This window comes from Phasianus colchicus, chromosome Z (assembly GCF_987193195.1).
Source record: "Phasianus colchicus chromosome Z, bPhaCol1.hap1.1, whole genome shotgun sequence".
NCBI classification, from domain to species: domain Eukaryota; kingdom Metazoa; phylum Chordata; class Aves; order Galliformes; family Phasianidae; genus Phasianus; species Phasianus colchicus.
Window position 1 is genome coordinate 49,188,498 of NC_143476.1, and position 25,337 is coordinate 49,213,834.

At 35.2% G+C, this 25,337-nt stretch overlaps 1 protein-coding gene across 1 annotated transcript in view; it reads left to right on the plus strand.

The window, feature by feature from the left end:
- The window catches only part of CNTNAP4 (contactin associated protein family member 4), a 212,732-nt gene that overhangs the window by 125,145 nt on the left and 62,250 nt on the right, over positions 1–25,337 (plus strand). The window contains exons 4-7 of the mRNA XM_090131450.1: positions 12,950–13,097; positions 21,021–21,224; positions 21,393–21,577; positions 23,485–23,628. Of these exons, the coding sequence (XP_089987576.1) occupies positions 12,950–13,097; positions 21,021–21,224; positions 21,393–21,577; positions 23,485–23,628 (681 nt within the window). The remainder of the gene's footprint in view (positions 1–12,949; positions 13,098–21,020; positions 21,225–21,392; positions 21,578–23,484; positions 23,629–25,337) is intronic.

Consider the following 25,337-nt stretch of genomic DNA (forward strand, 5'->3'; position numbering starts at 1 on the left):
GCCACTCTGTGTTTTTACCTGCATGACCATGAAGTGGATATGAGGAAATAGAGTGGAAAACCCACTTCTGCCCTACAGGCAATGTGTACATAATTTGCAAGGAAGGACAATTGAAAAAAGGAATTCGTCCAGGGAAATATCTTCTCCAGTTTCCAGTGGGCAGTCTCCAAGAGAGGGAAGATGGTCTGATCCCTTTCTGAGCTCGATAATGAGTCTTTTGGGTTCTACTCATGAGAAGTGAGTGATGAATACAATGACAAGTACTAGAGGGCCTTGCCTTCAGCCGGTGAAGGAAAGAGACAATCAGATTTTATTGGACTGTCTGGATTTGATGGCCAGGCACATCACAGCCACCAGAGTATAAGGTTCTAGTGGACACTGGCACAGAGCATATTTTATTGCCATGAAATTATAAGAGGAGTTGAACCCATATGTATTTCAATAGTGAAAAGAGGATCCCAGGATCTAACTGTGTTGAAGTCTGAAGGGATCCTAACTGGGAATAAGTAGCAAAAACACCCCCCTGTGATCAGCCAAGAGGCTGTCTACATCCTCGGCATAGATTATCTCAGAAAAGATATTTTAAGGGTTCAAAAGGATATTGTCAGGCTTGTAGCATAGCTTTGTTGGAGATGGAAGACTTTAAGCAGCTTCCTACCTTTCTCAGAACCTGAAAGGATCCTTTCATTGTGGAGTTGTGAAAAGAACAGTAGGTATTGCTGTAATCAGTCCAGTGCAAAATTCCAAAAGTGCTGTCACATATCAATGGAGAGTGCTATCATATCAGTGCATTTCTGCTATCATATGACTTTGAAACTTCAAGCTGTTTTTCCATAACATTTTCATTTCCCTAACTTGGTTTTCTAAAATGCTTTTAAACCATCAGTATCTATACTGAATCACATCTGCATACTTGGAATCTTCTACCATAACCTTTATCTTTAATTAACTGCCATAGAAAAGACTACTCTGAGCCACATTGAATAAAATAATCCTCTGTCCTCTACCTTTGGAGAGTTAATTTCTTTATGTATTTTATTTATTTTTTTGTTTTGTTTTGTACTCATATTCCCATCAGCATGTCTGGAAGGAGTGTAAATTGAAGACTTCCTACATTCCCTATAGCTGATGGATTACTCTCCTTTCCCTCCCATAATCACATTGCTTGATAAGGCATGTCTCCTTTATTCTCTATCATATGCTCTTTATGTCTCCCATTGCATGTTATACTCATGAGTAATTGCAATTTTTAATCATTTATCTTTGTTATTCATTTGTTTCTAATTAAAAGCAAACAAGTATGGGAAATGCAGGTCTACAATTATTTTACTACTTAGAGTGCATTCTGTGTTGGAGACAAACTTCCTGGCTCACAAATGCACATGGGTTTCATATATTTCTATACACTGCTTAAAAAAACCCAAAACAAACAAATAAATAAAAGTTTCTAAAACCAGCACAGAAAAGAACAAAAGAAAATATATCAAAATATATCAGAGTGATCCAAAAATGCAGATATCCTAGTTCTGGCATGTCTATATTTACGAAGAATGTGATGCCTGCTAGTGCAGTATTATGCCTGTAAATTTACTAGGTATTAAACATAGCTAGTTATATCTCTCATGCTGTGGATTTCTTATAATCTTTTTTTTTTTTTTTTTTTTTTTTTTAAATAAATAAATAAAATTAATTTTCTTATTATTGTAATGAAATATTTGTGCTCAGGTTTTTCTTCTGTCTTTTATTGTCACAGTTGAAGTCTGACAAGTATTAAGATACTAACATTAAGTCTAGCAAGAAATATTATTAAATTTGATGGTATGAAACATCCTATTATTCTGTAAAGCCTGGATTAAGTTCTTTTCTGTCCATCAGATTTTTTCCCAACCTTGGAAAACTAAAAAGTAGAAAAAAAATCCCTTTGCATTTTTACTTAAATAACCTGAAGATTAAGTACTTTAATTCTTTTGAATTGACAACAAAATCCTTCAGAGATAACACTCAACATAAGATCCTTGAATTAGTTTTATTAATTATAAGCATATTACAAAAGGTATCCATTAAGTTATATCAGTAAGATTCAAATTATGACTATTAAAAAATAAGGGGCTCTATTTTAATCTTGTTTTCCTTTATAATTATTATTATTATTATTTTCTAGATTAAATGAGTAAAATTCTTTTAGTCTATACTGACCAAAAAACAACAAAAAAAATCTGGACAGCTAATTTTAACCAATTTTATTCCACAAGAGTAGACTGCTTTCTTTCAAAGATCTTCTTTTACTTTGTATAATTCATATTTCTACATCTCTTTTCTGCTGCTATAAACTTTTATCTGAGTTCTAAAGAGCTCGGATCACATCTTATGCTGTTACCATCTTCAGTACTTGTAGAGGATTTTTTATTAGTGCTAACACCTCAAATTCTTGGTGTTTCTTTAATAGCTTGTCTCAGATTTTGAGGACGAAAGTTTATTTTTCTTTTATTGTCTCATGAAAAGCTAAGATCTCTTGTGAATAAAACATGACTTTTTTCAATATTGTCTCTGTCTTTTGTATTTACATTTGAGATCCTTCTAAGCACCTTGCTCAATAAGTCAAGCTCAACCAAGAATGCATGTTTCAAGCTAAAGCTTTTTTTCATTCTTCATTTTTAGGTACAGCAAATACATGTAAAATTTGTAGTAAAAAATAAAACATATGAAGCCTTGAGAAATGTTCCAGAAGAGTAAAAATGATAATTAAAAAGCAGTGAAAACAACAACAAATAGAAAAGCAACAACAACAACCAACAACAATAGTACAAAAAGCGAACAAAAAAACCCACACATTTCATTTGATCAAATAAAAATAAATCATATCAGGAAGTAAACTACAGAACTGTATAACTGTAATGTATGATTACATGTTCTCCCTTGCCAGCAGGTTGAGCAAGGTATTGTTCCCTTCTACTCTGCCTTTGTGAGGTCCCATCTGGTGTACTGTGTGCAGATCTGAGGCCTCTAGTGCAAGAAAGATGTAGAACTCTTGAACTGAGTCCACAGGAGGGTCATGAAGATGATCAGAGGGCTGGATCACCTCTGTTGCAAAGAAAGATTGAGGGAACTGGGCTTTGGACAAAGACCAGAAAAGAGGTTGCTCCAGAGAGACTTCAGTGTGGCATTCCAGGACTTTAAAGTCACTTATAAACAGAAGGAAGTTGAACCTTTTACGAAGTCTAATAGTAATAGGACAAAAGAGAATGTCTTAATACTAAAAAAGGGGAGATTTAGAATACAAGTTAGTGAGAAATTCTTCAAAGAGTGATGAGACACTGGAACAAGCTGCCCAGACAATTTGTGATTACCACATCTCTGAAGGTGTTCAAGGCCAGGACAGATGAGGTCCTAGGCAGCCTGGTCTAGTGGTTGGCACCATGCCCACAGCAGGGGAGTCTGAAGGAGATGATCTTGAACATCCTTTCCAAATCAAATCTATTCTACTAATTTACAAAGTGATTATGCAATAATCTTTATGAGTAGTCAGAATGAAGTTATCACAGTCTCTTTATATCATAAAATACTTATATTGTATTAAAATTGTTACCTATCTGTTTTTACATTTTTATTCGTCCAGGAATTAAATAGTTGTGTTTTCAACCTTGAAAGATCCCAATTTCTAATTCAAGATGTAAAGATATTAAAAGTAGCGCAAAATGCATGTCTGTTTGTTTTTCTCTATAAGCTGGAAAAGTAGAAGCCAACTTCATTTTGGCTAGTGAGTCCATATGGACAGCTGAAATTATCATGTAATCAACACAGTTTAGAACGCTAAAGCAGTATACTGCAGGACAAAGTTTTTGTTTCTGTGATTTTTCTTTTTTATTTTTTTGTGGATACCAAGTATTTCTGTGTTAGGTTAGGAATATTTTTCATCCGAAATTAATATCATTTTGCTTCCTTCAAAACAGCAGAGAAAATAATTGATAACAATTATCCCTTTAATTTCTGTAAGAGTATGTTTAGGCATCTTGAATAGTCTATTACAGACTATTTAAATGTAGATATGTGGCTGTAGATTTAAAATGGTCAGCTGAAAGTTTGGTGTGGCAATTCACATGGCATGCCCTCCTAGAACTGTGGCAGTACAAGTACCTGGCTTCAGAAGGCACCAGCCGGTGAAGGGTGGCAGAGATTTCATTTGTATGAGGTGTGAACAGGTATATGATCTGCTCAGTATGGTGGTGAAGCCCAAGGAGTAGTCAGAGAGATTAAAGTGTGTCGCAGAGTGCGAGCAGGAGATAGATTTGTAGAGTAACTCTCTGTTGAACTTGTAAGAAAGACACTAAGGTAATACCCTTCAGATGGTGATGGACCACCTCCCATGCGATCATTAAACAGAAGGAGGAAATTTAAAGGAAGGAGCAGTGGAAACAGGTCCCAACTTGGTGTTACAGGCAACCCCCATCTCGATCTACCTCGGTTCCCCAGGTGCCCCTATGTAATATGTTTGAGGCTCTGGAACTTGAGGGAGAGGTAAGTGAGGATGTGATGGGTGGTCCACCCTTGATATTGTTTAGGGTGAGGCAGTTGACTCCACACCTCAAGGCTGCTTCCACCAAGGACAGAATGGTGATTGTTGTAGATGACTCCCTTCTGAGAGGAATGGAGGTCCCTGTATGTTGACTTATCATCAGGGCAATATGCTGCCTCCCTGCGGCCCAGTTAAGAGATATTTCTAGGAAACTTTCCAGTCTGATGCATCCCTCTGATTATTATCCTTTATGGATAGTTCAGGCCCAAATGAAGTTGCTGAGAGAAGCTGAGGATTATCAAAAAGGACTTCAGAGGCTGAGGTGGTTTGTGGATGGAGTGGGGATACAGATTATGTTTTCCTCTATCCCTGTAGTGGCATGGAAGGTTACTGAAAGGAGGAGGGAAAACCCATTTCATAAATACATGGCTGAAAAACTGGTGCAAATGCAAGAATTTTGTTTTTTGATGTTGTTGGGTTTGTTTTTTTTTTTTTTTTTTTGGTTGGTTGGTTGGTTTTTGTTTTTTTTTTACTGTGGAGCAGTTTACTCAGTACTAGGGCTGATGGCTAGTTGTGGGTTGATCTCACGTGCCTCAAAGAAGGAAATGGATTCTAGTTCAGGAGCCAGCAGGACTCATTTAGAGGGTCTTAAACTATACATAAAGGGGGAAGGGGCCCCTAAAGATGAGCCTAGAGGAATGACGATGGATTGGGAGTGAAGCAATGGGCTCAGGTGAAGTGCCTTAGCACCAATGCACGTAGCATGGAAAATAAATAGGAGAAGCTGGAAGCCATTGTGTGCCAGGCAAACTATGACTTAATTGCCATTGCAGAAACATGGTGGGATTGTACTCATGAGTGAAATGCTGCAATGGATGGCTATGACGGACTTCAACTTCCCTGATATACATAGGGAATACAACACAGCACAGAGGAAACAGTGTAGGAGGATTCTAGAGTGTGTGGAAGATAACTTTCTGATGCAGTTGTTAACAGAGCCTACTAGGAGAGATGCCCCACTAGACCTGCTGATCACAAACAGACAAGGACTGGTGGGAAGTGTGATGACTGGAAGCTGTCTTGGATAGAGCGACCATGAAATGGTAAAGTTCTCAATTCTTGGTAATGTCAGGATGGGGGACAGCAGAACTGCTACCTTGGATTTCTGTAGGGCAGACTTTGGACTGTTTAGGATACTAACAGGGGGAATCCCTTGAGATTCAGTCCTGAAGCGTAAAGGGGTCCAGGACTGCTGGTCTCTTCCAGGAAGGAAGTCTTAAAGGTGCAAGAGTAGGCTACCCCCTGTGCCACAAGATAAGTGAAGAAGATTGGCATGGATGAACAGGAAGCTTTTCTTGAGTCTCTGGGAGAAAAGGAGAAATCTATCTTCTGAGGAAGAACTCAAGGAGAATACAAAGAATTTGTTGGGATATGCATGTAGAAAATTAGAAAGGCAAAAGCCCAGCTTGAATCTAACTTGGGGTAAAAGAGAACAAAAAAACTTTTTTACAAATATGTTAGCAGTAAGAGGAGAGCTAAGGACTATCTTTAACCTTTACTGTAGATACTATTGAGGAGAACACTATCACAGAGGATAAGGAAAAAGATGAAGTTCTCAGTGCCTTCTTTACATCTGTCTTAAAAAGTCACACCATTTACCCTCAGGGATTCCCCTGACCTTGTCTTGGATGAAGAGCAGAATAAACCTCCAGAATAAACCTCCAGAATAAACCTCACCATGATTCAGTTGAAAATAGTTAGAGGCCTTGTATTGCTATAATAGGATGGAAATTACCGTGATAATAGCAGGCTGGCAAAGTCCTTGGCTACAGCAAATGAGAATGAGCCCAAATGCAGCAGCTGCAGAAATGAAGGAAAAGAGCTGCTTACCTTTGGAAGGCCTCAGGTAGGTAGGGTTTCCAGCACAACATGCCTTTGCCTCCACTGCCAACACTTGAATGAGGTCTGGGAACCCAGCGTCCACCCCTTCCAGTCACTCAAATGTACTGCATGCACTTGAGCTGTCCTGGGTTAGCCCTACCTTCCCACAAAGTGCTCAATCACTGCTTCAGCCATGACTTAGAATTTCTGCTACACACCTACTACTCCACCTGGACAGCCATGAGTTCATGGGGCAGCATGGGATCCACCTGTGAGTTCTGAGGGAGATGGCAGAGTTGATAGCCAAGCTGCTTTCCATCATCTACCAGCATTCTTGGTCAACCAGAGAGGTCCCAGGAAATTGGAGGCTTGCCAGTGTGACTCCCATCTACAAGGATCATGAAGACAATTCAGCGAATTATAGGCCTGTCAGCCTGACCTAGGAAAGGTTATGGAGCAGATCACCTTGAGGGAGATCACATGGCATGGGTGGGACAACTAGAGGCTCAGACCTAGCCAGCACAGGTTTGTGAAAGGCATATCCTGCCTGACCATCCTGATCTCCTTCTTCGATTGAGTGATCTGGTTGGAGGAGGGGAAGGCTGTTGATGTAGTCTACATAGATTTCAGCAAAGGCTTCAGTACTGTCTTTGCCAGCATTCTCCTGAAGAAGCTAGCAGCCCATGGTTTGGACCAATACACTCCTTGATTGGTAAAGGACTGGCTGGATGGCCAAGCCCAGAAAATGGTAGTGAATGGAGTTAAATCCAGCTGGTGATTTGTCATGAGTGGTTTTCCACATGGGTCTTTACTGGGGCCTATCTTGTTCAGTATCTTCATTGATGACCTGGATGAGGGCACTGACTGTACCTTCAGTAAGTTTGCAGATGACACTAACCTGGCAAAAGGTTTTGATCTGGCTGGAGGTAGGAAGGCCCTACCCAGATTGATCTGGGTAGGCTGGATAGCTGGGCTGAGGCCAACAGGATGAAATGCTGCATCAACAAGACCAAGTGCCGCATCCTGCACTTTGGCCACAACAATCCCTGGCAGTACTTCAGGCTTGGGAGAGAGTGTGTGGAAGAATGAGTAGAGGAAACTGACGTGGGGGTACTGGTCAACACTTGGCTGAATGTGAGCAAGCAGTGTGCCAAAGTAGCCAAGAAGGCCAATTTCATCCTGGCCTGTATTAGAAATAGTGTTGCCAGCAGGAGCAGGAAAGTGATAATCCCTCTGTACTGAGCCCTGGTGAGGCTGTACCTCAAGTACTATGTTCAGTTTTGGGTCCATCACAACAAGAAACACTTTGAGGCCCTGGAGCATGTTCAGAAAATGGCAATGAAGCTGGTGAGGGGTCTGGAGCACAGCCCTTATGAGGAGCAAGTGAGGGAGTTGGGATTGTTAAACCTAGAGAAGAGGAAGTTTAGGGGTGATTTTATTGCTTTCTACAACTATCTGAAGGGTGGTTGTGGTGAGGTGGGGGTCAGCCTCTTCTCTGATGTAACTAACAGTAGGACTAGAGGGAATAACCACAAGTTTTGCCAGGAGAGATTCAGGTTGGGCATTAAGAAATAATTTTTCTCCTAGAGAGTTGTCAGGCACTGGAACGGGCTGCCCATGGAGGTGTCTGTAGAGGTGTTCAAGAAAAATTTAGATGTTGTACTGAGGGAGGTGGTTCAATGGGAAATATTGGTGATAGGTAGACGGTTGGATTGGATGATTGGGACAGGATGATTGGATGATAGAGGTTTTTTTCAACCTTGGTGATTCTATGAGTCTATGATTAGCTGAGTAAGGAAAAGTTAGAGAACATCATCTTAGGGGATTACCCTGTTCTTATGATTTCAGTGCAGTTACAACATTATCATTTCTTGACAAATGAAACTCTTTTTTTAACTGTTAATGTTAAGAGAGAAAAATTTATGCCCTGTATTTAATTTTCCCTATTCATCCATGTCTACTTCTGAGTTCAGCCTTAGTATTTGCTGAACATTTCTTCTGTAACAATACAGAATGAAGGTTGTTCCAAATTTCCTCCTATTCCAAATGTCCTCCTATTTTATTATGTTTGCCCACAACATCACATCAGAGGTAAACAGTGGTATAGACTGAACCTTCTTGCCCTTATTCCTTTCAATTTTGTTTCGATGTGGCATCTAAAGCAGAGGGTCACTATGATAAAATGTCATATGACATGGAAGAGTGTATGAAGCAAAAATGTATCACTGGATTAATCATTGAGGAAAAATTTGCACGCATTGACATTCATCAGTTCTTGCTGAATGCTCATGGAGATCAAATAGTGAATGTTTAGAACACTGAGGTAGTGGGTGATATATTTCAGCACTTGTGATGGATATGAAGGACAAGCCACATTTCAGACTGTCATGCATGGCTGTCATATCATGAAATGAAGAATGTCTTGATCAGCTCGTCCATGCAAACCAGTGGATTACGACCCAGGAACTGTGTCTAGCTGAATATTGACTTCTGTGCATTGAAAATTATGGCAGTAATATTGGAATATGACGAGGTTTGCACTAGATGGGTCCCACAAATTCTCACATAGAAACAGAAAGAACACCATGGTGTTTTTCCAGAATTATTGAAAAAATATGAAGCTGATTTTTCTGGATCGCATCATTGCAGATGATGGGACATGGTGTCACCACTATGAGCTGAAGTCAAAACAGCAGTCAGTGGAGTGGTAACGTATTCCATTCCCTTTGAAGAGAAAGTTCAAGATTCAGCCCTCAGAGGGTAATGTGATGGACACAGTCTTATACAACTGGAAAGGAGTGATCATTCTAGTTTTCCTGAAACCCAGAAACCTTTATCTGACCTTTGCATTGAGGTACTTCATAAATAGAAGACTCAAATTTCCAGAAAAAGGCCAGAGAAGATGACATCCTTTCTCTTGCAAAGAGATAATGCCAGGCCTTATATCAGTTTTTAGACCACGGAGTATGCTGTCAATCTGGCTGAACTGTCCTACCACAGCCACATATATTTTAGATTTGTCACTTTCTGAATTCCATCTGTTCAGGCTGATGAAAGATGGCAACGTCTTTCTAGCAACTATGCCATCATAGCAGTTGTGAAAGAGTGGGTCACCTCAGCTGGTTCAGATTTTCTTGAGTGCAGCATGCACTTGCTCATTGCTGCTGAAAATGCATAGCTGATAGTGGTGACCATGTTGAAAAAAGAGTGTTTTGCAGTTGAGAATTTGCTTTGTCAAATAGTGTTATTTTGTGTTTTGTATCTGTTGCATTTTCCATGGAATTAAATTGGAAGTATTACTTTCAGAGGAGCCTGCATTATACAATATTTTGAATCCATAATCAGAGTTACTGAAGAATTCATACACAGGTATTTCTCTAAACTTAAGGGCAGTGAATCTTCATATATGAAAAGCCAGAAAACTAAATTTTACAGGAGCCCTTTTTTTATTGCATTTGACCCTCACTACATAAATACTAAACAGCGTTTGCTCTGCCATTTCTTCATTGCAGAGTCAATGAAGTTTCCTTCCTTTCTTTCTGATCATCTAATTTTCCTTTAGAAGAAAGTATAAAATTCTATGCAAAGGAAAGTTAAGACTCTTTTTGTATTGTATCACTTTGAGCAATCAAAATTCTTACGTACTGTTGTGACATTTAGGTAGAAATAATTCTATTGCGTTACAGCCATTTCAGCCCTTTGTTACCCAAATTGTATTCATTTTTTATTTCTTTCTTGTAGCTTCTGTGCAATGCTCTGTGCTACTGAATAATAATAATGAAGCTGATCCCTACCTAAAGCATAATAAAAATGTACAAAGTACAGGATAATAATCAGTCCTAACATTTTCAATGCTTTTGAAAATAAAATATATAAGGAAGGTGAATAAAATAATTGAAAGAAATAGTTTATTTTATTTAAGAGCATTTCATAGCATTATAAATATATACATGTTATATCTTAATATATAAACATTAAAAACCACTGATAAAAAACAAGCAAGCAAACAAACAAAAACTACAAATAAACAGATTAATTGTTTCAAATAGATTTCTAAAGGAAAGAGAAAAAGAAAATAAATTTCATATCACTTTAAACACTTATTTGGTTGTTACCTTCAGAAATCATCACAGTTACCATTAAAATAGCAAAATACAATACAAATAGCAAATAGAGTCTGGTCCCATTCTTTAAGAGTTTGCTTATTTCAGATAAAGAATTAGATAATCATTGAAAGACTTCAGGGATAAAGACTGTTTAGAGTGCCAGTAATGTTATCGTGAAACTCAGTCACCTTTTCACTTCCTAAGGAGTATGTGTGCAGTTTATATGCTTAGGTATAAATAAGTAAAGCATAATTGTTTTGTAACATGTGGTCATTACCTTTTGGAAATTAGGGAAGAAGAGATGTTATGAAAATTATTTAACGGAAGATTAACAAATCTCACTAATGTACCCAGCTGTATTAATACAAAGGCTCCCTCCAATGGTGACAAGATATTTCAGGGAAAATTTATTGTTACAATAGGATCAATGAAACATAGTTGTTAAAAGAATACAAAAATGTGGGTATTTCTGATTGTCTGTATTAAAACTATCAAACTGAAAATACTAGTCCCTACACCATGAAATCTAAACATCTAGCATTTCTCTTCCCTTCCTGACTCCTTCTGCCCAGAAAAGTTGTAGGGATGTTCAAGACTAGATTGAATGGGGCTCTGGACAAACTGATCTAATGCTTGGCTTCTTGGTCTCTGGCAGGGAGATTGGAATTACATACTCTTTATGGTCCTTTGCAACTCAAACCATTCAATGTTTCTTTGATATGATAAAAGTATTGATTTATAAATTATCTGCTTTTAATTTTTTTAAGGAGTAGTTTTAATTACTTCTAGACTGTCACTGAAGTAAAATCATATTTTTTAAACACGCAAAACACAAGTATACAGTGTAGTGAAAATCAGTCAAAATGCATTTCATTTTCAAAACTTCCGTAATTTCATGAAGTGGCTGACTTCTGAAAATGATTTTGGAAAAAATTGAAATCTTAATCAGGTACTTCATTTGCTCAGAATATTTGAGTTTCTCAGGCCTTCATTCTGGTTCAGACTACAGATTAACAGGCAGTTTCACTGGCAGTTACATTTATTACAGACTACAAATAGTGATTTAAAGATTTAAGAAGCATGAATGGGACTCATCCTTGAAGCAGTAGGCCTTCTCTGGTGTTTGATATAGAGTATTTCTAGCTTTGCTCACCATGATAGCAAAGTGATAGAACATGAAGCTGTCATGTAAATATTCTAAGTGACTAACTCTCATTGCTTCTCACTAGCTTCATAGTTTAGCTGTAATGAGACTGTACACTAGCTATTTTTTTCCTTTTTTTTTTTTTTTCTGTTGAATGCTCAGAGATAAAAAAGATAGATTCACATAAGAGAAGTACATAGTGAATGAAATGAATGCTGTTCCACTGCAGAAAACTGCAGAAAAAGTGAACATGGAGCTATTGGTTTCTATACACTTCTGTATAGAAGTCTGCAGTCACAAATTCTGTTGCTGATTTCTCTAGGGACAATATTGTACATATACATTGAAGCATGTGGTCATTTTTATTCCTGTTTATCAAAAAATTCAGATAGTTGTTTCTGTTTATCAGATCCTTTAACCCTACAAATTTTAACACAAATTCTTTCTCCTTATTATATAACAAATAGGCAATGAGAAAATTGAGCAAAACAAACAAACAAACAAACAAACAAAAAACAAAGACAACAAAACCAACAAAGCCCCTGATCTCCAAAAACAAAAACCTATTACTACAAAAGAAAAAAAAGCACAAACCAACAACAAGCAAACAACCAAACCAACCTAGCAATATAAACACACCAACAAAAAAGCATGCCTGAATGTAACCAGCAAAATCAAAGATATTATATATTCTTCAAGACATTACTAAAGTTCCTTATATTTTTATATTCTTATCTTTCCTTAATATTTATTTACTTTACTTTGTATAACAAAGGTAAAATCAATCTTATCTTTAAATACAGCCAAAATATTTTCTACAGTAAGACTTTTTGTTCTTTCCCTTTGGGAAAACACTGAATTATAAATTGGAGTACTAAGTTAAAATCTTTTTGCAGTCCTTTTGCTTCATTACATGGAAACCAAAGTCTAAGCCGGAGTCTTTGCACATCACAGCCTGCAATTATAAGCAGAACATCTCTGATTCAGCAAACTCCATCTTTTAGATTTTAATGAAATTGTGATGACCTTTAGATAAGAGCAAATCATAGAGTAGTTCTATTATGCCAGGGCTTTCTATGCAGTTTGGAAAGGAATATTTCTTTTGGGAAATGGTATTTCATTCTCATAAAGTTTAGAATTTTTATGGGTTTTAATGGGTGTTATATCAGTACTAAATGGATCAGGAGAAGGAATCAGATTTTATTCCTGTGGAATTCACTGAACATTTTATTCCTGTGCAGTTCAGTAATGCTACTTTTGTATTCAATATGAATTCAAATAACTCGATTTTTCATTTTTTTCTAGGCCATTTCTGGAAACACAAATGCAGACAGTGTTGTATATTATAAGCTTCAGCATTCCATCAAAGCAAGATTTCTCCGCTTTGTGCCTTTGGACTGGAATCCTAATGGTAGAATTGGTATGCGCATTGAAGTGTACGGATGCACATACAGTAAGCATTTTGCTGACTCAGCTAAATTAAACAATTTTTAATTGTGGTCTTTTACTATCTGAACTACAGTTAAAAGTAGATTTCTAAGCTTAGTTTTAATATTGAATATGATTTTTTTTTTTTTTTCTTCATTCTCTTACACAACTTGTGCATAATTTTCCAGCGTCTTCCCTGTTGGAATTAATGGCATGGATGAAACTCACTAACTTGCTGCAAACTCTTTTCATGATATTCTTAAAAACTATATCTTGTTACGATATGCTTTCTCCCTGAACGGAAGAATGTGGAAATTATTTAGATTTGAATGTATACAACCTCGATCCTGATAGAATAGGATAGAAGGATATATACTAAGAAGTATAGCATATTTTTAATATATTTCAAATATGTTATTTGTTTAAGTGATGCATTTAGCATAGCTTTTATTTCACTAAAAATATGAGTAACTAATTATACATTTGACAAGTAAAGGTATGGCTGTTATAGTGACATTGATTTGTTGGACAGTATAATTTTCCCTACTGTCTACCCATTATATTTCTTCATTCCTGGACTTTCAGAAAAAAACTTATCTTAGCAAGATGTTTATTAAACATTTCAGTTTTAAGCAGCCTTTTAAACTGATTGTTTTATTTCCTTTCTTTGTTTTCAATTTCTACTTCCACATTTAAGTTGTTCTCTTCATGGTTAGTCTATTCTGAATATTCTCCATGTAATTCTCCTTTATGTTTGCTCATTAGTATGTGATCTATCACTTTTCAATTTACTATCAGAAAAAAAGTCTTTCTAATGCAGCTTTGTAAGATGACTAAAGAGATATGATCAAAGGATATCGAAAATCTCAAACAGTAGGAGATTAGGTCATTTCAGAAGTTAGATGAGCAGGCTCACCAGAGAGCTGGAGAAGGATAGAAAAATTTACTAGACTTCTCAGTGATGTCTTTCTGGAGACTGGAAATATTACTTATTCCTAGGCAATCCAATAATCCTGTTTTAGCTGAGAAATTCTGCTAAGATTCAAATTGCCCTCCACAGTTTTTTCTGCCAAGACTACTAAAATGCGACTGAACAGGTGACTGGAATCTTTCATTTCCAGATGAAAAGAGACCCTTTGTCTCTTCTCTGACTGATTTTTTTCTGTCATTGCACTTTGCTAATGTACAATCAGCTTCATTTATTCCTAGACCTTACCTTAGGTATTTAGAGACATTAATGTCCATACCCAAACTTTTTCTCACAAAATATTCCTAAGCTGAAACTTATACTTTTCCACCTTCCTGGAATCAAGGTTTCCATAGTAAACTACTTTCCACTCCTGTAGTTTACTCTATTACATTTTGATATTACATCTTATGGCTCTTTTTCTATGATATCTCTATAGCATGCTACCAATAGAAAATGTACCAATTACTATGCAAAAAACAAAACATCATCCATGTCATGAAAAACTATAAGACTTATACAATAAGGACTTACATAACTCATGTGGGTGTGTGTTGAGGGTGGATAGGAACTACTTTAGAAGAAAATAATGTGGTTTTTTTTTTTTTTTTTTTTTTTTTTAATGTATTTTACTTATCTGGTAAGAAAATTATTCTACTGATAACTCATGGAAGCAAATTAATAATAATTCCTTTTTCTTCTAAGATTAGTTTGAATTAAGAAAGCATTTTTACTTCATCCATTATGCACTCCACAAAAGCAATTAAAGAATTTCTTATTGTTACAAATGCAGAATATTTCTTTAAGCTGGTTAAATTTTTCTCTTTATTAATGACGTGGTGCAGTCTTGATTTTTTTTTTCTTTTTCAACAACTACTTGAATACAAAATGAATTGCAGGCTTTTTGTCAGCTTGCTTTATTTAAAATATATATTAAAAAAAATCATGTGCTTACAGTAGTTAGATTTAGTGTTTACTATTGAAAATACAGCTGTAGGTTATCATCACTTAGCTTAAAAATGTATTTGATAATGTTAAAGAGGAATTCTGACTCTCCTGATTTTTCTCCACCTATAAGACACATCCAGGACACATTTAGTTAATGCTACTCTAATTATGCCTTGATATAATTCCCTATGGGGCCAGAAAATAAGGAAAAAAAGAACAAAAAACAAAAAACAGAAAGCGGCTTTCCTTTTTTTGTTGTTTGTTTGTTTGTTTGTTTGTTTGTTTCTCAGTCTATGCTTCAGAGAGATCTCACTGGGTACTACTGTAAAAGTAACAAAGTATCTTCTCATTTAAAGCTGAACATATGGAATATATTCAACTGAATATATGGACTATGTCAGCTATTAAAGTGAAAATGTAATAATTCTTTCCTTCAGTCTTATTTGGTGCATGTTATACAGCTAAAAGAAAAGCAGTAAAAATGAATTTTAAATGATCTCATTACATCACAAATTTTTGCGATGCTAAAAATTCTGATCGGTTCCACCTCAAATTTGTAATCAGTATCTTAGTAACATGATGATGATGATGATTACTACCATAAAACTTATTTTTTACTATGGACAATTTAGGCTAAACTTTGTCAGATTTTATGTATATTAAAGTTTTTCTCAGAAAATGTCATTCAATTTTTGCTCATTCATATCTAAAGAGTGGGAAGAGAAAATGTGTGGAGTCAATTATGGAGTTACATGTAACATTAAAAGAGCTCCCTGGTATTCTTCAGATTTCATTCTTCTCTTTTGTTACATAGTTATGTTTACTGTGATTCTGAATTATCTTACCCTGGCTCTGAAGTTTTTCTGTGTGAATAGCTATGGTGACTGGATGCATAGGAGTTACTGTGCCTGGAATATTTCCTGTGGTTTCCTGGACTAGAATCAGATACACAGTTTCAGAAAGTCCCAGATTATTTTAGGTTGGAAAAGAACTCTAAGAGTAAACATTCACAAATGAATAACTACACATTGAAAAAAAATAAGATAGATAGATAGATAGATAGATAGATAGATAGATAGATAGATAGATTAAAAAAAATAATAATAACAGAGAGAGAGGGGGGAAAAAAAAAAAAAGAGAGAGAGAGAGGAAGAAAGACGGGAACTCTAGAAGTTCCTGGTTCAACACTCCTGCTCAAGCGGGACCACTAGATCCAGAAGCCCAAAGGAACACATGCCCAGATGGCATTTGAATATCTCCAGAGAGGGAGGATCCACAACTTCTCTGGGCAACCGGTGTCAGTATTCAATATCCTGCAAAGAAGGGTTTCCTGATAGTCAGAGGGAACCATCCTGGGTTTGAATTTGTGACCCTGCCACTTCTCCTGTCTCTCTGTACAAATGAAAAAAAGTGAGGCTGCATGCATCCTCCCTTAAATGCATTTACATACTTTAATAAGATGTCCACAGCTTTCTTTTCTCAAAGATTAATAGTCCCAGCTCCCTCAACCTTTCCTAAGAGGAGAAATGTTTCAGTCCCTGTAATCTTCTTGGCCCTTCACCGGACTCTGTCCAGTAAATTCAAGTTTCTCCTGTATTGGAGGGCTCAGTACTTGAGTGATGGACACAGTACATGAGCGTAGGCTCACCAGTCCCGAGGAAAGAGGAAGGATCATTTCCCTTGATCTTCTGACAATGCTTTGTCCTGTGAAGCACATATTAACATTCCCTGTTGCAATGGCACACAGCTGGCTAATGTTTGACTTGCTATTTTTGGGCACTCCTTTCCGGCCAATCTGTTTACTAGTTGGCTGTTCTCCAGCATGGTGTACTGATGCACAGGGCTATTCTTCCTCAGGTGTAGGATTTCACATTTTCCTGAGCTGAACATCATGAACTTCCTGATGGCCTGTTTCTTGTACCGCCTGAGGTCCTTCTAAAAGGGATAACAGTACTCCAATTTTGTGTCATCTGTAGACTTGCTTTACCTCCTCATGGATATAATTAATTTTGATATACCAGTGGGGGCCAGTAGTAGGTTCTGGTACTCATTAGTAGCTAGATTGTGCCTCTGATCATGAACATCTGGGACCACAGATTCATCCAGTTTTCAGTCAACTTCATTATCTGTTCATACAGCCTGCATAAGTTCAGCTTTTCTAAGAGGGTCTTATGGGAGATATTGTCAAAGACCTTAATAAAGTCCATGCTGCCAATATCCATTTCTATCCTCTTATCTACCAGGCCAGTCATTTCATCACAGAACTTTGTTCATCTGGTCAATCTGGATGCTGACTATTCCTAAAACTTTTGTTGTTCTTCATGTGCTGGATACAGCATTCATGATTAGCTGCTCTATCCAACAGCTGAGATAACGCTAAATGGCTGGAATTTCCAGGGCCTTCCTTCTTACTCTTCTTGATGACAGGAAGCAGAACATAAGTAAACAGAAAAATAAAAGGAAAAATAGATTAAAAAATCAGAGAATAAAATAATTTAAAAAGAGAAAAAAGAAAAAAAGAAAAAAAGAGATCAAAAGAAAAAAAAAAGCAGAAAGAAAGAAAATTCAGTAGGAAAGAAAGAAGGATAGAAAGAGTGAAAGAAAGGAAGAGAAAAAGAATAGAAATATATTTCCTATTTTCAGCTGAAGTATCTATCTTCATAGGAACTGGCTGTATCTGCTTCTGCCATGAGTGGAAGACAAGCTCTCTGCGCTGTCAAAATCAAACATATAATATTAACATTCAGCCTCTGTCTGGCTTTTCCTGTTCAGAGTGTGTAAAAGAGACTGATGAACATTTCTTACAACTTGTTTCTGAACTATCAGATTGTGATAATTAAGGCACAAATAAAACAGTGTCCATTCTAAGCTTAATTCCTTGTGCTTAGAAGTTTCTTTGGCTAACTTTTTATTCCTATCCAATTTTTTTCCCAGTTTATTTCTCATCCCATCTTCTGAAAACCAATAAGCTAAAAAAAGGAATACAAATGGCTAGCTCATGTGAGAGGAAGAAAGATGGTTTAAATGTAAAAATGACCATTGTAGGAGAATGATAATTGGGAAATAAATACACTGTATGTAAAAAAAAAAAAAACTGGTTGCGTCCTCAAAAGTAAGCATAATAGATACTGTAATATGCAAACTCGATGTGAGTTCTCACTCTAACAACACTGAATCAGCTGAACAGTAATTTTGAGCAGCTCCTTCCTGACTAGAATATGTAAAAACGATGATGCAATTATGCCAGTCAAAGAAAGAATTTCTTCATAACTGTGATAATCTATTTTCAAGTGTTTGCTATGAATTATTGTACAGTAGTTTGTTTAAAATATTTTTGAATATTTATAATTACATTCTTTACATAAAAATATAGATAAAATCATATAGATTATTTCAAATCAGAAAATTACAAGCAGGTTTCTGAAAGGCATTTCATAATTTTCAAAAGATCAGGGTTAAATGTCATTTATTCTTTCATCTTGGTAACTCAAAAGTATTTTCCCAGTCAAAAAAAAATCCCCTGTTGTTATTAGTGCCTACTAAGAAGATGTTAAGATCTGTCCATGGCAGTACACAAAGTTCTATTACTGAAGTTTCAACTGAAGATTTTACGATTCACATTCATGATTTAAATTTGACATTGATAAATTCTCTTACTATCTGCAACCATTCAATGAAATAATGAAGTAAAATAGTCAGTCTAGAATTCATTTTAGGTAGAATGTAATATTTATTCACTGTACACATTGTAAGAGAATTCTTCATAAGAAAAACCTTATCAAAATGCACAGAAAATCAAGGAACTTTATTTCAAAATATGGCTGCATACACCTGATAAAGTCTATGAATATTGAATATAAATGCCTAATCTGAGGCCCTATAGCTAATTTGAATTGAATTTATTTCCTTCCTGGCAGTATGAACATACTTATGAGTATATATATACTTGAAGTTAAATAAAATAAGTAAATAAATTGTTGATTTTCATTGATTTGAAAGAAGTCAACCATTCAGATGAAAAATAACCTCGTGTTTTAATGAGTGTCCTTCACATCTTCATTTACTTCAAAATGTAACTTTCAAGTGCAGTAGCATTTTTCTTCTTCACTTATGAACTGCAAATACTCAATGAGCTTTTTATAGTGATTTCAGCTTCTTTCTATGTGTACTGTTCAATCTTTAATGATTTTGATGGATTTTGTTTTATATTATTTGGATAAAATTTCTTCATTTTTCTTCAAGTAAAGTGAAAGTATGTGAACTTGAAGAAAACTGAATAAAACACTGTCATAAATAGAAAATGAATTTAACTGGGACACTGTCATGGAACTGCCACACTGCATTTTTCAACATAAATATGTAAAGCATAAATATAAGAGAATAAGTCAGTAGGCATATATTCATATAATAATAATAAATGCTCCTCATTGTTATTCTGTATGCATCTCTTAAACATAGGAGTTTTTAATTAATTTGTGTATTGTAATACAGAAGATATCCCTTGAGTGTCTTCCCATCTTTCCTTACAGCTGATTTTGGTAAACTGCTTGCTAGGAACTTAAATTTAAAGATCTTCTAGTTAAATTTCCCTTAAAGGAGTAGGGTCATCTACAGGTAGACTATGTTTGTCAGAGTCCCACCCAGACTGTCTTTGAATGTCTGCAGGGATGGGGCACTCACCACCTCTCCGGGTAACCTATTTGAGTGCTTCATTATCCTGGAGCTTATTTTTATACAGGCTGAACACTGGGCATGTTGCTGGCTGACGTCCAGCTTGACATTTGTCAGAACTCCTAAGGTCTTTTTGACAGGGCTGTGTTCAATCATTTTTTTTCCCCCTGCTTGTACTGGTACTGAGATATTGCTGCAACCCAGGCTTGCACGTGGCTTTGCTGAATCTCTTGAGGATCTACACAGGTTCCAGTTGATGAATTGGCCTGTAGTATTTGGTTGATACTGTTTACTGCTTAACATAGAATCAAAGAATTGTAGAATTGCAGAATTTCTGACTTTAGAGGCTTAAGCTTGAGCCTGTCAAGAAGAATTTTAGGGTAGTTGTAGATGGAAAATTGCAAGAGGGTAAGGTATCTGGAACTGGAAATAGGAAAGTTCAAGGAGATGTCTTATCATCTGTATAAATATTTAATGAGACAGAACGAAGTTTGATCCAGTGTTGTTCAGTGTCAGCAATAAAGCAAATGGGCATGAACCAAAACACAAGAAATATCACTTAGATATAGTGATAAGTGTTTTTACTGTGATGTTGTTTGGATTGGCATTGGTTGCCAGTGTTGAGAGTTGTTGAGTCTCTATTGTTGATATAATTTAAAACTTAACTAGAAATAGCCCTGAATAAACATGCATAAATGCGTGGGGAATATGAACGAGATGATCTCAAAAAGTATTTGTCAACATCAGCCATTCTATGTTTCTATGACTTTACTCCCATCTTGGAAAATTAATGAGAAAAAGTAATTTTAACCTGCATTCCAGCTCTAAAATCATCTGAATCAAAAAATCATCAGTAAAGTAACATTTGCTGAAGAGTACAAGGTTCCACTCATGATTGACAGGCCTTAATTTCAAAATATTTTTGTTATTAGGTGTATTATAATAATATTTTTAATTGCTATGTAGCTATTTTGATTAATTTCAAAAGTCGCTCAAATTTATGCCTTCCATGAAGGCCCTAAAAATTAATTAAATGTAATAGAAGTTGGATTTTCTTTTTATGATTATTTATTATTTATTATTTGGAATAAACTGCAGATAAATTAATGGAGATTTTCACTCTAAAAATACAATATAAGCAGAAACAAAGTACTTTGTGGCTCAAAGGTCAAAACGAACTTTCAGCATGTGAGGTCTTCATCAAAGGAAGAATAGGAACAAAAGAAACATAGTACACTTTCCTGAGCACAAATTAATCTTGAAATATCAATGGACTTCATATTATGTTGAAGTAATACTTGTTTCTTTCAGACATGGCATTATACTTTTTTTTTTTTTTTTTTTACATTTCTTTACTTCTAGAGTCTGAAGTGATTGGTTTTGATGGGAAAAGCTGCCTAATTTACACATTTAAACAAGAGCCTATGTCTGCATTGAAAGATGTGATTTCTCTGAAGTTTAAAGCAATACAAAGTGATGGAATTCTCCTCCACAAAGAAGGAAAAAATAGAGATCGCATAATCCTGGAATTAGTTAAAGGAACGCTATCTCTACTCATTAACTTAGGTAAAAGTTACAGTCTCAGAAATTCCAATATTGTTATTAAACATTATTTGTCTAGGGTTTATTTTTGTTTGTTAAGCAGACTTAAAAGCATAATATAAGATAAACTAGCAGCATATATCTGAATATTGTTATGTGAAATTAATAGTTTCTTGTTTTTCTTCTCTCAAGGTGATTATAAAACTCATTCTTCTAGTACCCAAATTAATATTTCCTTGGGCAGTCTTCTGGATGATCAACACTGGCATTCTGTTCTCATTGAGCGCTTTAACAATCAAGTAAACTTTACAGTGGATAAACACACTCATCATTTTCATGCTAAAGAAGTATTCAGTTATTTGGACCTTGACTATGAGGTGTGAAAATGATCTTTTCTTTATTACATTAGTTAACTTTGTTAGGCAAATTAAACAAAGAACATAAAGCAATACAAACATCCAAAGGGGAGAGAACTCAAGGAAGTTTAGTGCTTCAGATTTCAGGGATTTTCTGTCTCCTGAAGTAATAAAACAAAGAAAACTATTCTTAAATTATGAATGTTGCAGCACACATTTTTAATAGACTGATTTTTCCTCTCAGAATTCATTTATTTAAATACTTTTTCTCTGTAAGTGCTAGGTTATTTAGCTAAGTTTAGGCTTAGCTAAATAGCCTCAGTCCAAATTATTTTATTACACGATAAAATTATTTTAAAAGAAAAAACAGAATAAAACAGAGTCAAAAATGTTTAAGAGAAAACTTACATTCCTGTTAAATCTGGGAAATGCATTGTCAAAAAATGTATTTTTCACATATGGTACATACATGAAAAGAAATAGACATAATTTGCTGTGAAAATTTACAGCTTATGGTTAATAAACCAATATTTCATTTTCTACTATGGAGACTGGCTGAATTACATTTTTAATTTTCTGTTCATTGGAGCAGGTGACAGAGAAAATTGACTTGAACCTGCATATCTATATTACTTCATTCTACCCATTCAAGATCTTAACCAGCTAAGAGAAAGATGTACTGTTCCATGCTTTCATTATCCATCTCTCACAAGATTGAGAAAATAAGTTCAAATTAAAATTTCTGAAACTAAGCCAAAACAATAAGACTTGAATCATCATACTTAAAGAAATAACTAGTTAAGAATACTTGCTGGTTTTCATTAATTGGCAAATAGATTTATTTTACTATGAAGGCTTCTCTGAATGTAATGCTTCCTATTTTATGTTAGTACTCAACACCAGAGGTGAATAGTGTCAGTAGAAGCTGACCCTTCCCACCAATATTTAACTGTATTTTGTTGCCATGTGACAGATGGCAGCAGAGGAGCAGTCTAATCAAATTGTCTGACATGGAAGTGCGGATGAAGGAAAGGCATTGCATTGAATTTCTCCATGATGGAAAAAATGAAGACATTCATGGACACTTACTGAGCACTTATGGAGACTAAACAGGGGATGTTAGCACAGTGAGGCAATGAGTGGTGCATCTCTTGAGCATTATTATTGTACTCTTTGTATCTGTTTTAGTTTTAATGGAAATATATAGAAGGCATTACTTTCAGGACAAGCAACATAAATGAAAGTTTATTACAAAATCATTCTTCCTCTCTTTCAGTGTTATCAGCACAAGATAGAAAGGAAAACAAAAACAAGAACAAAAGTGTGAAAACCACCAAGAGCTATGAATTGCTATATTAAGAATTGCATTCTTTGCTATAAATATTCTGAATTTGTTAACTCTTTTTTTTTTTATATATATATATCGTGGTTTAAATAATTTTTCTCTGTATGTAAAATGAGTTCAAAGATTAAATGATACTACAGAATAAAAAGATTTGGCATAAGCAGACTGTCCTTTGAAACATTTTGAATGTCAAAAAGAGTATCTATGGAATATGTTAGTTGAAAAGTACACTTTAACTTATATCCTATTTTTGATGGTGACCAAGAGTGCATACATTGCCAGAGTATAACTCAGGTCACTCTTGTGGCAGTGCTTTTCTGTATATATATATGTTACATTCTAATAGTTTATCCCTCAAGGACTTATTTAGACAGATATATTTTTCACCTAATAGCATTCAATACATTGTTATTTTAATTAAATAATTTTTTGTTATCCTGTTCTTTTAACACGATTTTTATTTGTCATACAAATAAACAGTCAAGAAGTAGTGATTCAGTATTGGCCAATCTATGTCTTTCTCTTTGGCAACTTTTAAAATTTAGAACATAATTTAATAGTACTATTGATTTACCTTTCTAAGCTCAGCTTTGGAGGGATCCCAGTATCTGAAAAATCAGGATCACTGTCACGAAGAAACTTTCATGGGTGTTTTGAAAATATATACTACAATGGAGTGAATGTCATTGACCTGGCCAGGAGGCGAAAATCTCAGATCTCCTTTGTGGTAAGAGATTTGTACAAATAATAATAATTATACCAATAATACCAATAATAATAATAAGATCACAATCACTTTCATATTTAACCCACTGTACAGAGTTATAATATGATCTATGCTGTTGTGTGAAGGAAAAATCAAGAAATCACCTTATTGCTGCTGTAGATAGTGATCTTGCAAACAGTGAAGAACACATTATATTTTCAGGTCGTATCTAGTATTTATATTGTCACAGAGTTATCTAGATATATTTGTGCCCATGACAGGGGAATAGCAGATCCGCAGAACGTGAAGTCCTCTGGGGTATGTAGTTCTTCTCTTCTGAGAGCCAGATATTTAGAAAATTGGCAGTCCACAGAAGTGGGCATTAACTCTTTAACTCCCAGTGCTTTACATGTTGTTATAATGTGGAATACTGATAACAAAAATCATAAAACATTACATATGTGTGTGTGATATCTCAGAATTGTATGGTACCTCCCTGTTGTGCACATACAAGAAGTGAGTGAAACAGGAAGTATCTAAAATGATCCAGGCTCTGGTACTGACTTCTGTACCTGACTAAAAACACACACACTGTATTTTGAAAGCTATATATTCCTGAAGTTGCCGATCCAGTTTTCTCTAGAGCATTATAATTTGATACTTAAGTTCTATTAGTTAATTTATAATGTCTGTTTTTTGGAGAGTTGTAATTTATGTTGAGGGATTTAATGCATTTATTGTGACAGAGCCAACACTTATTAGTGTAAAGACACTTATTCTTTCTAAATTCTTTCTAACAATTTAGAAAAGTGGTTTCAATAACTAACCAACTTCCTTCTGTTGCAGAAAATATCCTTTGTTTCTTTTTCAATAGTACAGGAATGTTCTCTATTAACAATTTTTGTTTTTTTAACAGCCAGCAAATGCAGAGATATAATGGAAACAAAGCTCAAATAACTAAGTATGAAATTCTATCAAACTGCAAATAATTTGATTTGGATTTCAGTTCAGAATGTGAAAAATCAGATATGATAATTTGTCCTAGAAATAGTGGATGTCAGGCATCTCCTTCTTTGTGATTCTCACTGGAAATATTCCTGTATAATCTAATTTGTTACCCCTGTACAGAATTTTGCTTATGATGATGATAGATTCTGCAGAGGTTCTATGTGAACTGGGAAAAATGGAACTATTATTTAGAATATTTTTGGAATACAAATATTCCAGAAAGAATCCATGCTATATCATCACTCTGTGATCTATCAGGCAACTGCTGAAATACTGTAGAGGAGGAATCTGCAGATGGCATGATTTCAGAACTTAACAAATTTTCTCAATCTGATGACCACTTTTTCACTCTGGGTCCATTCAGCTGATCATTCGTATCGCTATAGCTGAGTTCATAAAACAGAGCCTTTACTTATTCATATATTTTCTCTGGAAGAAATGAAAAGAAATAAACTTTAATATCTGTCCATAACAGGGGCTAGTAGCCGATTCTATAGTTTTGTACTCCGAGGTCAAAGTTTTATGTACAATCCTAAGTTTTAAAGCTTTCTGTGTTGAAAAAGTTAAATATACTTATAAATCTTAAGACATTTATCCTTTTTGTAATCAACTGCAGATAATAAATTAATCCAAATGACAGTGAATCACAAGGTGAAATTACAAATTTTATCATTATCACGAGTCATAAAGTATTAACTAAATACAATGGGAGATACAAAAAA